We start from the raw sequence: 17,284 nt of genomic DNA on the forward strand, positions 1-17,284 counted from the left end.
AGATTACAGAACCAAAGAATCACAAAAAGAACGTTACCATTGCTTTTTTAGACCCTGTGATGCTAGCTGACGAGAAGTAGAAACATGGACGTTCACCTCTCAACTTTTACCTTGGATTTCAACAGAAGGAAACCTTGAGTCATGACTTACTCAAGTGTTCTCTGTATCTTTTCAAAGCACGCTTATCCACTCCCACAGGTGACCTTCATACACACAGGTAAAAGAAAGCCATGCTTTCCTAGCAATCTCAGCACCTTGGACAGGACCTTGCAAGTATCAGGCACCTGACTCCCCTGATTTCACCCTTAAATATGATTTTCTGGGGCCCCTGCTATGCTCCTGGTCTGCAGCATTCCAGAAGCAAATGTCTTCTACACTTAGCACTTAGGCCCAGGCACATGGACCTACTAAGTGAGGGATTATCCATGGCGTCTCACAACGGTCCTAGAAAGAGTCCATGTTTAAAGGGAGACTCCATTAGACTCTTGCCCGATAAGCCAAACCTTGGTTAGAATTATGCCATAGGTTTGAGGGGCTCTGACCAACACCCAAGTCTCCCCATGCTTGTGTTCCTTGAGGTTCTTGGGGCTATCCTGACCTGCTAAATGAGACCTTCCAATTTATTCTCCATTCCTCAAGATGGATTTGATGTGTGGCCACAGATACCACGTGCTATGTGCTTAACTCTATGTCGGGCACGGAAAAGAGGAGCTCGCGCTGTCCCATAACCCCTAGCTTGTCCTGCATGAACGCATCTGCTCTTTTTTCCTTCTGGTTGGCTGTTTGTTCCTTCCCTGCACCCAGAGAAGGTGGCCCTGTCCAGCCCCACGGAGGGAAAGGCAGGTAGAAAGGGACGATCAGAGCATCAGACACAGCCACCAGCGGGTACCACATCACAGATACAGGGCAATGGAGACCTCACTCCTCAAGACTTCTCCATGCCAACAGCAAGGCTGGTGGTGCTTCTGCTGAAGAAAAAAGCTTATGGTTTTGGTTTGATAGAAAGAAAAAAAATAAAAAAGCCACGTCAGCCACGGGATCCCAAGCCTTGAAGCATCAGGGACTTTTTCTTAGTTGAAAGGACCGACCTGAAGCCTGAGATTTAGATCAGCATTCAACTCACTGTGCCTGAGCTGCATCTCCCTTTGTAGGATCCAGGAAGGGCTAGTGGAATCCTAAGCAAGTGCTGATTGATGATGCCTTCCCGTGGCTCTACGAACAGCACGGGGCTCTGAATGAATGGTCAATGCATGCAGATTCCGCTCGACAGACCAGAGGTGTCGTCTGGAACGGTACGAGGCACACAGAAGAAAGCAGCGGCGGCAACTGCCTCCATCCCTCCGACTGCTCCCTCTGCCCTGCTCAACTTTACAGATCCCAAGAAAGAATCACTCCATTTCTGGGGGACGGAGAACAGCTAGGACGGCACACCCTCAAAATACCGGGTGCCCATTTGAACACACTGATTTGGCTTATTCCTCCCCAAAGCTCTACATCTTCAGAATTACTTGGGATTGAAAATTACACTTTGTGAAGGTCTCCCAGGTGCCCCCAGGAGACGAGTGTGGGGGTATCCTGCCAAAATGACACGGGGGGCTGTGCGTACTGGCCCCGTATGCCTGTCCATCCCCTCCCCAAACTCTGGAGCAGCACATCGGCATGTTTGCCGGGACACGCATTCATCCCTTTCCACGCTGCATTATTTTTGGATCTCCTGGAAGAATCTTAAATCCTCCACAGTTCCTAACTTCCCTTACGTCAAGGACCATATCTGTATTACTCACTGCCTCCGAAAAAGAAAATTAGGCTCCCATATTCAACAAACGTGCGTAATGCAAGAGTGAGCTCTTTCCCTCTGACCGATCGTTGGCCATCCGGCACTTACGAGGTGGCCTTTCCTGTTACAGGGAAAGCGGTGGGACCGGGTGCAACCACCTTCACGCTCTGGGGAAACACCTGCATTCAGGTTCCTGCTCATCACGTCTACTGATTCTATAAGATACACACCTGAGGCAGGCAGGTGCGTCAGCCTTCACCCACCTCACCTGCCTCACCTTCAGAAGGGGGACAATGAGCACAAAGACTCCCACACTGACCGCCCTTGGCACAGAGGACAGCATGTGTGCAGACTCCCCACGCCGGCAGTCCCTGAGATTATGAATGAAGGCTAACCACCCGTCGGTTCCTTAGAGGGATTTCTAGATCCAGGATGGGAGTCTACCATGTGGGGTCCGTGCAGGACCCCTCCTGTGGTCCTCGCTGCAGATCTGCCCCCTCACCATAGCTACCCAAGACAGTGGCGTCCCTCGGCTAAGAATAAGGCAATGACACAAGGACGTGGCGTGGGAATGACCACGGAGGAAGCACAACTATGTAATGAACGTTTCCGTCATGGTGATGCCTTTCCACGTACAGGGAACCCTGTAGTGGGCTTCCACAGAATGAGGTTGTGTCCAACAATTTTGAAAGAAAATGCTCCAAAAGGCAGAGACGTGCCCTCTGCCACTACCCACTCCCCTCTCATAGGCCTCTCTTGCAGGAGGCATCATTGTCAAGCAAATATCCCCATTTCATTTTATTATGTAATTTTTCAGAACGCCGCAGTCCCCTCGGCCTCATAAGGAAAGGCTTTTTTTGGAAAGATGGGATGTTCCTTGAAACGCTCAGATGTGCTGGTCTGGTAAACAGCAGGAACGTCCCAACACATGGACGTCACTGCTTACAGGGAGGACTTCCTTTTTTGGCAAAAAAAAAAAAAAAAAAGCACAGAATCATCTACAGATGGAACATCGGGTTCTAACGCACCCTCAAAGACTCAAAAACGTGAACTGTTTCATTCCAGAGGGGACCTGGAGGGGGAAAACACTGAGCGTCAGACTTGCTCAGGAGTCAGGGGACACATCTCCGGCAAGATAATGAAACAAAAATCCATCAGTCCGCTGGATGGCACCAGCATGAACCCACGTGTTACCCCACCAACGCGGTCGTCCAAGAAACCCCGTTCCTTAAAACACAACAGTCATCCAGGAGGTGAAACGTTTTACCGAGTCACACCGCGAAGGTGTGGAATACGTAAAGGGATTCACAGGCAACATTGAAAGAAGCAGAAAAGAAGAGAGTCAGGCTCGTCCTGGCGTCCAGGACATGCATGAAAATCTTTACAGGCATGGGGCGCGGAGGTGGCCCTTCCGGGGACATGAGGTAGAAGGAGGAGGACTCAGAGACCCCGTGAGCACACACAGAAGTACAGGCATCTGTCCCGTCAGTCTCACAAAGGGAAATGTTGTGCTTTCGTGAGCCCCAGCATTCATCACAGGGACCGGCTTCCCATCCCTTTGCTTCCCCTTCACGCTACAGAACACACCCGATATCACCCGGGTCTGCCAGAGAAAAGCCAAGATGGCAGGGACAGGGTGATCTCATGGACAAGGAGAGGACACTTTAAAAAAAAAAAAGAAGTCTTCCCAGCACCTCTGGAAACACAATGGCCCGTTTTCCAGGAAGAGAATAATTTTCTTAGGAAGTTGGACAAAACAGTGTCACGGTCCTCATGGGGACGGCCACAGAACACCAGTCCTGGATGAAGAAAACACAGGGGCCGTGGCTCCAGACAGAAGGGCATCACCAGGAGACCCCGCAGCGGCGTGCCCCGGCCGTGTGCGCCTGGGGTCTTCTGCGTCCCCAAACCTACCACTTACCTAACGTCGCTGCGGAAGAAAGGGCGCTGTGCACATTTCCTTGTCAACAGGATCCACGACGGGAAAGCTAACACCGCGTTGGCTCCTTTTCTCCGTCCACCTGTACGCGTCGGCCCCCAGATCCCATCTTCCCCCCCAGGCATGAGCCGCCGGCTACCGCAGCCCCGCCGTTGGGGCTGAAGATGATGTTGACGCTCCATTTCCCTTCCTCACTTACCGCTTCAGGACCTTTTTCAAACTATCCCCAAACCCATCTGCTGTCTTTACAGGCAGGGGGCGCGGAGGTGGCCCTTCCGGGGAGATGAGGGAGAAGGAGGAGGACTCTGACACCCCGTGAGCACACACCACGGAAGTCAAACACGCACATACCTACGCTCCAGTCCATTTCCTCCACAGCGTCGCCGTAAGCGCCGTGTTGGCTTTTGCCGGCGAAGTCCTTGGAGGAGAAGAGGGCCGTGTGCACGTGCAGGTACGACAAGACCAGGAGGAACGGCGTCCCGGCGTTCCTGCGAGAGGAGAGAGAGAGCCGGAACGCGGTGAGCATGCGGGCCTCCGTTCCCGCCGGCACCAAACTCGCACGACGTGAGGCCGTCTGAAACGTCAGACAGCACCGCACGGTGACGTCCAACACTGCGCCTGTCCTCTGGAGAACGGACGTGGGCGCAGCGTGCCTATGAAGAGTCACGGTCGCCCTGCCCGGGCCAGCAGGCTCACCTGCTATGTTCTCAACACGTCCCCCAGGGACACAGCTCTGGAAGGAACGTCGTGGGAACGACCTTGAATTCTCTTCTTCCTTCTCTATACAGCGATGAGTAGGAACTTGAGGGCCTTCAAAAGCCTATTCCCTCTGGAATATGAACACACACACACACACACACACACACACAAGCAACTGTCTGGTACACCCCCATTTCTTGACTTCTTACGGCAACGCCTGTCTCCCCGTCTACTGCGAAGTCAACTGTTCCGCCATATTGCTCCCCCCCCCCCCCAGGACCGATCTAGTCTCCTCGAATAAAGGCCCCCACCGTCCACACTGCTGTTTTGGAAGTTGCCCGGTACATTCTTTGAGTGCGTCCCAAGCAATAAAGAGTGTCAAGTTACCGCAAAGGCATTTCCTCGGTGTATCAAAACAGCCTGTGTTCTAACGGGCGAGAACACACAGCTGGGGGAGAGCTGTAAGTTGCTGTCAACCGGGGGGTGGGGGCGCCTTGTGACAACAGTCACGAGCCTGGGGAGTGTGGGAAGGTCTTCTCTGCTGAGAAGGGGTCGGGAAGTCCCAGCACCTGCTCTCTGCCTGGCGCAGATCTCTGACCAACGCACTTTGAGGAGGCCGTTCGGTTTCATGGAAGCGGTTCCGAGTTCACCTTTGTCCTGGAAAGTACCAGAAACGCCTTTCTGTCTCAGCGGGGCTGTTGTCCAAGTGCCCCTCTGACAGCTGCTGGGCACCGACGGAGTGAAGGACGGACTCGACATGTGGCGGAACCCCCTTTCTACGGGGCTGTCCACAAGCACACCGCTTGGGCTCGTCCCGTCCCCATAACGCCTTACGGGGCCGTCCGCAGACCGGCTGCTCATCACCCTTGACACGGAAGGCGGCTCCTCGCACGGAGGTTCCCGTTGGCTTTTGAAACAGATCATCAGCCTGAAACTCAAACTCTGAGCGAGCCGGGTCCCTGCTGGCTCAGGACCAACTTGGGCACGTTACTGGGAACCACCTCTAAAATAAACATATAAATCTTTAAAAAATAAAATGAAAGTCCATGCAGGTGGAAAGACTCTCAGAAAAACCCCACGAATACACAAGCTTTGCTACATCTTGGGTCGCGGAAGGCAAGTCCTTGGTGTGACGGACTGAACACAATTTCCACTGTTGCCGTTTCAACGGCAACAATTGCAACTTTCTCCCTGACACGCTTGGGTCCTTTAATTTTTTAGCGTTGCACATGTCACTGCTGCAGCCACAGAAACATGGAGAGACGTTTTTATTTCAAAAATAAAAAAGACAAGAAAAGTAGGGAATCCGCCCTTTCCTCCCCCCCAAAAAGATGCAATGGACACTCTGTCCTAAAAGCCAATTCGTCTAAGCAGAGTTTAAAAGGCGGCCTGATTTCGGGCTTTGCTCACATCCTTGCAGCGTGTGCACACCGGCTTCAGCGGCTGGACAGGGCTTCACACGGGGCTCTCTGTGCAAGGATTCCGCGGACGCAGCCTCGTTGTGACTGTGAGGTCTCTCATTAGATCAAGAGCTTTTTGGCCGGTGAGGATGCCAAACTCTGACCCCGTCCATCACTACCTGTGAGGCCGCTCCCCAACCCCAGCGTGATCCAAATAAAAATACCTAAAGCCACCCACACGCCCCTACCATGCAACAGGTACAGGAAAGACCCTTTGCTCTTTCTGGCTGTAAATTCCCCGCATGTATTGATTCATCGTCCGAACCCAGAGACGGCAAGATACTGAGCCTATGTGGCAAATTAGATAGACAGATGGACAGACTGATAGTTTCCCTGCAGTTTAGGTGGTAGGACCTCAGAAACAATTAGAATTGTTGTAATAGGAAATGAGATTCTGAGGGAGGAGATGTATTTTCCAAGGTGGCTTTGGAAAATCAATCATGTGTCTTGGCCGTCGCTAGAAGAGCATCTTAAAAGGTTCAGAGAGCCTCCTCAGATGGACCTTCGAAGGGGAGAGGAAGAGGAGAGTGGATTCACCCCGTAGGAGCAAATCTGTCCTGCTAGGAATAAGTGTTCCGACTCAGACAACACCAGACAGATGGGCTGGTACAGATTCTGGATGTTCACGCTAAGCCTGGGGACGGGGACAGGAACCGATAGGCCTGGGAGCAGAGTCAGCCCGGGGTGTAGGCTGAGGAGCAGGCAGATCGGCCATTCAATCATCCGGCAGGGTTCTGAGCGCTAAAAAAAACAAGCTAATATGGAGACCACTGGGAAGTTTCCCCCACGGGGCTCTTCTCACGAACCAGCATTTCTGCTTTCTCTGGGAAGGTCTGCAGAGCGGGAAGTCACAGCCCGCATTCCTGTAGGGCAGCCGCTCACCACCCGGAAGGAGCTGAGCCACTTCCCATTCCCGGGGGCTCCAGGACCGATACCTCCCATCCCTCATTCCCTGGACCTGCCGTGTACCTGTGACCTCGACAGGCAGGGCTCATGCCTCCTGATTTCCAGTCTGGATCATGATCCCAGGGCGTAAAAGGGATCTGTATGTTTGATAGAGAATGGGGTGGTGGTGGGGGGGTGTGTGACAGTGCCTTATCCAAGCCCCACTCCGTCAGGGATGAACAGATCGCGGAACCACGAAAAGCAAGCCTCCCTCCACAACTGAAGATGGCTTCCAGAACGCTCTACCTGGGACGGGGGCCCCGTTGAAGAGCCACAGGTTCCCTTCACTCCGGAACCCGAGTCCCGATGACCCAGGCACAGCAGAGGCCCATCCTGGGGCATCTAGCCTTACTCAGCAAGACCGTTCTTCCATTAACTAACCTTTCCGCGGGTGAACGTGTGTGTGTGTGTGTGTGTGTGTGTGTGTGTGCATGTGTGTCTCTCTGTGTACGGCCCTGTATTCTGATCTGAGGCACGACTGTCGCCGTGAACTACAGATCGATATCCCCGCTATTCCCTCCTGCCTTCATCTCTTACTGAAACTCATCAAGTCATCCCGCGATCCCTTTCTTTGCAACATGCTCTGGGCCAAATCCCAGCCGTTCAGTACGGCCACTTCCACCACGGTCCGGCTGCAGGTGTCAAAGGCCTGGCTGTCAAAGGCTACCCTGTAAGAGCCTTTCAGGCTTCCGACTGTGCCCAGTATCGACGGCAGCAGAACCGGATAAAAGGTCAGGTCTCCTAATGGCCCATTTATCAGCGGTCCCACGTTTTGGGGCTTTTTGAGGACACCAACGGCACTTGCAAGAGGAAGTCTTGGTCTCCTATACAGCTCCAGAGCACAGGACATGGCAGACGGAGCCCTTCCCTACCACCTTCCCACGAGGACGTTGTCTGTCCATGACCATGTGACGTCCCCCAGTGCACCATGCTTTCCATCACTTCCACGGCGCGCCCCCCTCCCTTTTGGGACCAGTCGGGTCAGGGTGTATTAACGTGGCAGAAATATGATCTCACTGCTTTGGGAAGGCAGAGGTTAAAAACAGACGTCCAGCCCTTTTCCAGACGGTGGGTTTGTCCTCAGATGCCCCATCCTAAGCATAAACGGAAATTCCTAGCGTTTATCTCCCTTCTGATGACAGCCCCTTAGAATATTAACGCGCTGGCGGAGAACACGCTGTATACATACAAAGTACACCCAGAGTTTGTTCAGTACGCCTTGAACGTGGAGGCCTGGGCATCCGAACGCCCGCGGGAAAGGTCATAGGAATTTACGAACGCAGGGACGGGAGACCGCAAACCGTACAAATCTCGAGGGTGCGCGTAACGCCATCATCCTTGAAAACACCCTCTTCAGCCTACACATGTGTGGCTCGCAGAGAAAGAGAGCGGTTTCTTTCAACGGAAATGTTCTTTCTAGGCACGAAGCATCGTGTTCGATGTATTTAGGGAAGAAAGGGTCTGACGTCACCAGCTCTCCGCACCGAGAGTGACCCAAGCTCACCGGCTCTGTCGAAGACGACCAGAAACGTGGGTCTCGTTTTACCCACTGGCATCAACCTTTTTAAATGTGGCCTTGACGTTCACGAAGGGAAAATGACTTGGTGAATAAAATTAACTCACTGAGTTCGCCTGTTCCTAGGCAGCCTGAGAATTCATCTCAGAGTCAGCAACTACCTCTCCGTCTCCATGGCCAACGAGGGGACGGACATCAGAGCTCCCGTAAGAATTCCTGGGATGCGTTCTACTTCGGCGGCACGAGACCCCGAATCTTCTGTTTCCATCTGTACCGTTCCCTGCTCTGCTTCCTCCTCCTCTTGTAAGGAGGAGGTGAGCTGGCTGAGTCTGAAGCAGGTCAAGGAGATCCACATGGCCCACTCCGACAGAGAGAATGGCCTTTGTAGGCAACGTGCTGTGCTCTCTGGATCCGATCTCTGCTCTTACCCACACGGCTCTGGCCCTCCGCTCCGAAGTGTGGAGACTCAAAGTCCTCCACAAGAAGCCGTCTCTTTCTCCCATGCCACGTGGATGTTCTGCAGCAAGAAGGAGGTGGTGATTGTGCAATGTGTCCTAGGTGACGTGTGTATCCCCAGGGCCTGGTGGGTCACAGACAAGCACTCCATGAAGGTCATTCACACGTGCACGTGCCCCGAGCTAAGCCGCCGTTGGCACGGGGCCCCCACGCTGGCGGTGAGTTACAGAGCCCGGAAGAAACCGACAGCCCAGGGGACAAGCCGGATGGCTGCAGGGTCCTTCACTCAGGACACAGACAGCGCGCTGGGCATCCCTAAGAAACCCACAGCTCTATTCTGCTTCACAGAGCAACATGGACTTCTTGCTAATTAAATTGCATTAAGGATGACCTGTCTTTTGCACGACTCTGTGGCTTTTAACATATGGTATGGAGACCTAATTATCTGGCTTCCCAACAGAAGCATGTCCCCAGGATGCATTTCATCCCTAAGACTAAATTCCTAATTTAGGAATTAGGGGCACCATGGAGTACGCCGTTGTACAGACGTGTGCGTTCCAAGCCGGGGGCACGTTGGTAGCAAACCTGGCAAGGGGAGGCCCTGGCAAGGAAACAACGGGAAGTGGGCCGTCCCCGTCTTTTCTGTGAATGCACTGAACGAAGGCACTCTGTACCGTGAAGTTCTGAACTCATCCGCGTACGCACGGATGTCACAAACACTGCCTCTGTGTTTGGTCATTTTCCTTCTGCTCCTACGTCTGAAGCCCTTCCCCACACGAACATGGTAAATAAAGACCTTACGTAACCCAGGATATGCCGGGCAGTGAGGCCGCGCTTAGAAATGCGTCTTCCCATCCTCAAAATCATATTCTTTTTTTTGCAAATACGACTATGTTTCTCTGGTGCCGCAGGAAGTGGATTCTCACGGTGCCTGGCTATGCCACGGGCCGTGTCAAATATCGCACGTCGCACACCGCGGGGCAAGGATGGGTTCATCCAGACGCTTTTGATCTTGCCGTCCTCCCGCTGCGGGGTTTCGAGCTTCGACGGATACAAGTGCCACCCCGTGGGGCGCCGTCCTACCCGGGAAAGGCCGCTCGCTGGCTCCTAAAACCCGGCGAGCTAACCCACGAGCTGACAGCCTTGTCATCCACGCAGACCGTGCCCCACTGTTGCGCGACGACACTAATTTACGGTCACCGCCAGAGGGTTTTTGAAAATGAACACTCAGCCCAGGAAGAGGGACAGTTTCCGAAGCGACCCCCGTACTAGGAAGAAACGAGGAGAACCTTGTTTCTAGGAACACTCTGCGTACGCCAGACCCGACGCCGGTATAAACTGTGCACCTCATACGCTTCTAAGACTTGCCTCTGATCACAAGCCAGCGTCTCCTTGTAGAGAAACCGACAGGCATAATGACGGCTGTGGCTTTGATGGCAAAACCCCCACAGCGCCCCTGCTAGTGCTCCGAGCGTCCTAGGAGACACGGGGTTCAGACGCGCGCAGGGAGCGTGCGGCCTTGCCCGAGCACTCCACAGTAGGAATGGCAGGACGTGAGACTGCTGATGTGCAGGCTGTCGCCGCCTCTGGGTTGTGCTAACACAGAGCCTGGGCAATCCCTGCTCCGGCTGTGTGGGCCAATGGTTACTCAGGCTCACGAAGGCACCGGTAACTCAACAGGACTTCCACGTGCCCGTGATAACCAGAGAGGCCAGGAGCGTGACCGCCAGCCTGAAATCCTCCTCCTTCTGTCCGGAACAGCCATCACGTCCTTCCTCCTGCCCTTTAGCTGGGACCCGCGCTGGGGACCCGAGCCACCCACGCTCTCAGTATGTACGTGCCAAGTGGCCACACACACCAGCGTTCCCAACAGAACACCAGAGTCTGGTCTGCCTTCAGTAGCAGGGGCTCCTGACATCGTCTCTCCTGGGGACAGACACCGCCCCCCTCCGTGGAGGGTTACTCCCTTCGCCGACGGCAACCCTCGACACTGTGCACTCACGGGGGTCGTCACACACCCAAACGAGATCCCTGGCCCCGGCCAGGCCGCGCACACAGCTCTGCTGCTCAGAACTTTGCACAGACCCTTTCGGACTTCCCCTACGTCGTTTCTGTCTCAAGGGCAACGCCGATCCTTACACAATGCACACTCCAAGAGTGACGGGCGTGGATCGGCTAGGAGACATTCCGGGCATGGGTTCAGAAGCAGAGGACGCGAGGGACACGTGGCAGAGCCACTTGGGTGAGAGCCCGCAGCATCGCGCTTCCTTGCACGGGCCATTCCACGGGGCGCACCCCTCCCCCCGAGAGCCTGGCTGCCACCTCTACAGCTGCACAGCGAAGCCACCCGGGACTGTCCAGCCGCCGCGGAAATCACCAACCACCGCGGGGCAACAGGCAGCATCCGCAGAAAAGGCGATACCCACCGTCGCATGAACTGGGCCGCGTCGGCCGTCAGCCTCTGCGTGAGGTTGTCGTAGGACAAGGGCTGCTGGGTGATCTCGCGGTTCCTCATCAGGAAGCAGTTCAGGGGCCGGAAGTAATGCAGGAAGCACACCAGAAGGCCGAGGATCAGGGCGGCGAGGCAGAGGAGGAAGACAAAGACCCCAACGGGCACGTGCACCAGCCCCAGGAACCTGAGCACCGCCAGGGTGAGGAGAGTGACGGCGATCATCTGCAGGGGGATGAACACCACCACCCGGATGCCCCCGGTGAAGACGCTGCCTTCGCCCGGCTTGCAGTCTCGCAGGTTGGTCACGGGGATCCCGTGGAAATAGTCAAAGCCATGGCTCCAGGGATGGTGACAGAAATCTGTCTTGTTGTGACAGTTTGTCCCAAGGTGCCACTTGCCTGAGAAGACAAACGCATGATACGTTCAGACCCGGCAAACACCCCAACGTGAGTATCGGCTTCGGCTTCCCACACGAGGGAACACGGGGTCGCTCTGTACATGGACTAGCCCAGCTCCTGTTCTGTAGAACCCCACAGTGCTTCCGTTCCTTCTCCACGCACAACAGGGCACGGACTCACTCGGCCAGAAAACAACTACCAATTCTGTGCTGAACATAACAAAATAAAACAAAAGACCAACACCTGACATATTGAATGGGCAGGTAACAAAAATACATAGAAAAACACCAGTGTTTTTTAAAGACCTTTCCTTAAAATTAAAGTTGCAGAACCAACTTGGATTTTTCCCTTGAATGTTAAAAGGGGAAATGAATCCTTTCCCAAAACACTACCCCTGAAGCATAACGGAGTCACACTCGTAACTCCGCAATTATTTTAAACATCTATGTACAATTCTTATAAAATGTTGATTACAGCACTAGATTAATGAGTGCCTCACAAATGAAAAACATGATGGTTTTATGACAAGAGGAGAGGAAAGAGCACAGTCATGTTGCTTTTTTGAGAGATTTAAGGATTCGTCTGATGTCCCATGTGGACCTATGTTTATCAAGTAAAAAAAGAGAATGCATCGTTCGTATCCATTGAATAAAGCCAATGAGAATGAGTCTGGTACAGTTTTAGTATTGATATATAAAATATTAAATAATATACTATTATATAAATAATAAATATTAATATTATATAAATAAATATAAATTCATATAAATATAAATATTATATAAATATATAATATAATATAAAAAATATAATATATAAAATGTTCAATAGCACCGTGTGTGTATGTAGTTTTGTATGTATGAGGCATGGCATGCATAATTATCTATTAATCAATCTATTAGCTATCATCTGTCTCATCTCTGTGTCTCATCTATCCATCTAACCATTTATCCAACTACCCATCACCCATCCATCCATCCATCTACCATCCAACCATCCACCCATCACCTCTCCAGGTATCCATCGTCCATCCATCCACTCATTATTCATCCATTCATCCATTCAGTACTCATCCATCCATCCATCCAACCATCCATCAACCATCCATTCACCCAACATCCATCCAACCACTCATCAAGATCCATCATCCATTCACCATGTATCTATCCATCATGCATGCATCCATCCATGCGTTTAACCATCATCCATCCATCCATCATTCATCCAACCATCCTCCATCCATCCAACCATCATCCATCCATCCATCATCCAACACCCATCATCCATCGATCCATCCATCATCCATCGATCACTACAGCCATCATTCATCCATCCATCCATCCACCATGTATCCATCCATCCATCATGTATCGTCCATTGATTGCTACATCTATCATCCATACATTCACCATGTATCCATCCATCCAACCATCCATCATCCATCCATCAGTCCAAACATCCATCCATCATTCATCCACCCATCCACTCACCATGTATCCATCCATCCATCTGTCCACCCATCATCCATACATCCAACCATCTATCCATCATCCATCCATCCAACCATCCATCCATCATCCAACCATCCAACCATCCAACCATGATCCATCCATCCATCCATCCATCCAACCATCATCCATCCATCCAACCATCCATCCATGATCCATCCATCCATCCATCCAACCATCATCCATCAATTCATCCATCCATCATTCATTCATCCATTCACCATGTATCCCTCCATCCATCCACCCATCATCCATCCATCCATCCATCATCCATCTCTCTATCCATCATCCATTCATCCATCCATCATCCATGCACCCATTCATCTGTTTAACCATCATCCACCCCTCCATCCCTCCATCCATTTATTATCCAACCATCCATCATCCATCTATCCATCCATCCATCCACCCATGATCCATCCATCTTCTATTTCATCTACTGATCTATCCATTCCTCCCTCTATCACTGATAGAGGATCCACCAGTCCACCCATCTACCCATCTATCATTATCTATCGTCTATGTAACCATCCATACACACACACACACACACACACACACACACGCACGCACACACACATCTTTACTTTCAAATAGCCTGGACAGGTGTGCTGTATTTGGATTTAGAATTGAAATCATTTCTCCCCTATGTGAAGTTGTGCAAACTGTTATCACTGGTGCCATCCTTCCGAAGGCAGTTATCATGCCCTCTCCCACTTACCCTGCCCAGGCCCTCGGCTCCCCCTCCTCAGCTGCCCATACCTATCAGAGCTGTTGAATAGCCTTGATTCTTGAGAAGCTTGGCAAAGGTAATCTCACTGGTGGGAAGTCCTCCAGAAGAGGCAGAGAAGATAAACACCCCCATGAGGGACTCAGACGCCATTCCTGAGGCAGGAGAAACGATCCATTGAAGGAGGAGGTCAGGGATGCCCCCAGGAGGACCACAGCCATGGCTACAGAGCCTGGGGGTTACCTGATCGGATGGGGTACCGGCCTGTCATGAAGGCTGCCCTGCTTGGTGTGCACAGGGGTGAAGCTGCCAGGTGGTGGGTGAGCTTCACCCCTCCTTCAGCCAACCGATCGATATTGGGCGTCCTAAAACAGAAGACTCATGTCATTCATGACGACCTTGAATCATGCGGTTTGCACTGTGCTTTTTAATCACGGGTCACCCCCCAATCATCCAGGGAAGCTCCCAGAAGGAAGGGTGACACAGCACAAGTCATCCCGGTGCCTCTGCTCTGGGAATGGACCGGCTGATCCTGTCCCGGTGTCATTCCACTCTTGCTAGGCATTCAGGAATGAACCTCTTTCTGTTCTGCGGCTGTGCTGAGCTCTCAGCCCACATCCTCCACTGGGAACGTGGCCGCTGCCTCTCTGCCAACCTGGCTACCTTCCATCCTTTAGCTCCTGGCAGAGACGGGATTCTCGTGGGCCTCCTACGGCCAACCTTGTCCCATGAGGGGGCCTGGTCCATATGTAGGACACAGATCCTGTCCCAGCAGCTCCTCATTATAAAGGGACAGCACGGCAAACGGCTCCCTTAGACACAGATGCACGGAGGCAGGAGTACACATCCTGTTCATCATGGCCCACAGCCTTCTGCTCCGGGGCCCACACAGACTAGCCCTTGCTGATACACAGCTTGAAGGTGAAGGTCATCTCCCTGCCCTGCTCACGTCCACCTGCTCTCTCATCCATGAATTCAGCATATGCATTTAACAGCCCACACTCCCCCTGTGCTCCTGCCTTCCATCACGAGATTTAGAAGGCACAGAAGACCGAATCTGTGTATCTGACTTCAACCTTCTCATGCCTAGACTGGCCCACAGAAACATCGGACTACGTTAGGGGTCTGAGCTGATTCCATATAAAACAAAAAATAAAATTCGTAAGGAACTGGAATCTGTTATGGAACAAGACAGGTGTGGGGTACACTGTGGCATAAGCTCTTCACTCCGATTGTATATGCTTTCTTTTCTTTCTTTTGAGATCTGGTAGAAATGGAACATTAAAACTTGACTGTAATTTTTGGATTAAAACACCTGCGTCAGAAAGGTCACGTATTGTCTCAGTGATATTCGGGAATCCATATGATCCTAAAAATCATAGGATATTTCTCTTTCTCTGACTGATTTCACTCAGCATAATACTCTCTGGTTCCGGTGATGTCATTGTAAATGGAAAGATTTCATTCTTTTTGATGGCTGAGTAATATTCCAAGGTGGAATTTAAGAAACAAAACACACGTGCGTCGGGGAAGGGAAGGGAAAACAAAATAAGATGAAATCAGAGAGGGGATCAACCATGAGAGACATTTAACTCTAGGAAAAACAAACTGCAGGTTGTTGGAGGGGAGGCGGGTAGGGGTTGGGGTAACTAGGTGATGGGCATTACGGAGCGTACGTGATCCAATGAGTATTCTGTTGTACGCAACTGATGAGTTGCTCCATTCTACCCTTGAAACTATTAATATCCTACATGTTAATTAATTTTAAATAACAATACAATAAAAAATAAAGTGAAAAAATCACGAACAAAATTTAAGAAATGACAAAGACTCTGCTCAGAAAAAAACAAATTAGCAGCAACGAAGGCATAAGAAAGCGTCCAAACGTAAGACCTACACGTTTTCAAGCTCTAACCAATGGTGCAGGTGAAGGCACGTTTCAAACACGACAAGCAGCCGCTGACGCAAAGCGTCAGCACGGAACACACCCACATCTGCAGGCTGGGTCGTCCTCAAAAGGACAACGGATGCCCGCTTTCTGTTTGACCTGACACAATGCAACGCCACAGTCTTCCGAGCGGCCTCGCCAGGTTGAAAACAAGATGAGCCAGCGTGAGGCCACCCACGTCCGCGGGACTCTCCGGTGCATCCGTCCCCCGGCATCATGCGATTCTGATGATGATTCACAGATCTTACAAGAAAATTCTAGGAAAAGCTAATGATCTTCACTCCCCCGACCTTGTGTCATTCCGTTCGTACTGATTGTTGGTAACATGAGGCTCAGAAGCTGTTCAGGTCACCATCTCTCCATGATTATAAAGAGAAAATGCAAGCGTTGATGCCACTATCCTATAAGACAAGGACCGACTTTCCTTTTTAAATCAAGGGGCCCTTCCACATTGTCTGACGTGAACGCGGTGTGACGCAGGGAGCTGAGACACAGAAAGCCCCCCTCTGTCCCTAAGTCCTGTGCCCGGTGTGATTCTCCGCTACCATAATGACCCCGGCTGCTTGAGAAGTTGTGCAGTCTTCCAACCTGGCGTGCGTCCCTGGGCCACCTGTCCCAGGCCAGGGTGGCTGGTAATTGTAAAAACAAGACTTGGAGCTGGCGAGCAGGGACGGGGGCCGTGGGGGGCGTGCCCACTGCAGTGAAGCGAGTACCCGACAAAGAGACTTACCTAAAGCATCTAAAGCAACGGGAAGAACCGAAGGAGGACGGGTGAAAAGCCGCACAGCGTGGCTGAGTGAGAAAGAGTCCTTGGGAAGGTCCTTCTAGCTGACCTTGTGCAAACAGCTCGAGTCCTACCTGTGTCCCTAATGCCACTGTCGGTGCGTAGCTACGTGAAGTCACCCGTGAGTGTCACCACTGGTACGTATCTACGTGTGTGTCTTGAACGGTTCTGACCCGTGTGGGCGTTCTGCGCTGTGTGTGTGTGTGTGTGTGTGTGTGCTCACATCCCTCGTGGCCGCTGCCGGCGAGGACGGCCCGCTGTCCACGCAGCAACCCCGCCAGCCAGCGCACCTGAGCGTCTTGTTGCCATAGCAACTGGGATCTCCGATGCCAAGGTCGTCGGCCATCAGCAGGACGAAGTTGGGCCTCGAGGCCGCATAGCTGTGGGCCTCCCACAGGAGCAGCAGCAGCAGCAGCGACACAGGGACCCTCATGTTTCTGCAAAGAGCAAGAAGACAGAGGGAAGTGAAGGACGCCCGCGTGTGGCCCACCATCTCCTTTCCTGGGACCTTCCTCCCACCTGTCTGCCCAGAGAGCATGTGCCCCAAAGACATGCTGACCCATCTCGTTGTTTCCAAAACAAGCACTTCTTTCTCCAAGGACAGCAATGACCTCTCATTTTTCCAAGGACGGGCAAGCAATGACCCCTCATTTCTCCAAGGACGGGCAAGCA

General features: G+C 52.1%; 1 protein-coding gene across 1 annotated transcript in view; it reads right to left on the minus strand.

Annotated features, from left to right (window-relative positions):
- Positions 1-17,057, minus strand: part of STS (steroid sulfatase) — a 75,494-nt gene extending 58,437 nt beyond the window's left edge. The window contains exons 1-5 of the mRNA XM_044235840.1: positions 16,903-17,057; positions 14,124-14,245; positions 13,913-14,035; positions 11,219-11,642; positions 4,068-4,204 (exon numbers count right to left, since the gene is read on the minus strand). Of these exons, the coding sequence (XP_044091775.1) occupies positions 4,068-4,204; positions 11,219-11,642; positions 13,913-14,035; positions 14,124-14,245; positions 16,903-17,045 (949 nt within the window). The 5' untranslated portion in view covers positions 17,046-17,057. The remainder of the gene's footprint in view (positions 1-4,067; positions 4,205-11,218; positions 11,643-13,912; positions 14,036-14,123; positions 14,246-16,902) is intronic.
- Positions 17,058-17,284: the final 227 nt, after the last annotated feature.

This window comes from Neovison vison, chromosome X (genome assembly GCF_020171115.1).
Source record: "Neovison vison isolate M4711 chromosome X, ASM_NN_V1, whole genome shotgun sequence".
NCBI classification, from domain to species: domain Eukaryota; kingdom Metazoa; phylum Chordata; class Mammalia; order Carnivora; family Mustelidae; genus Neogale; species Neogale vison.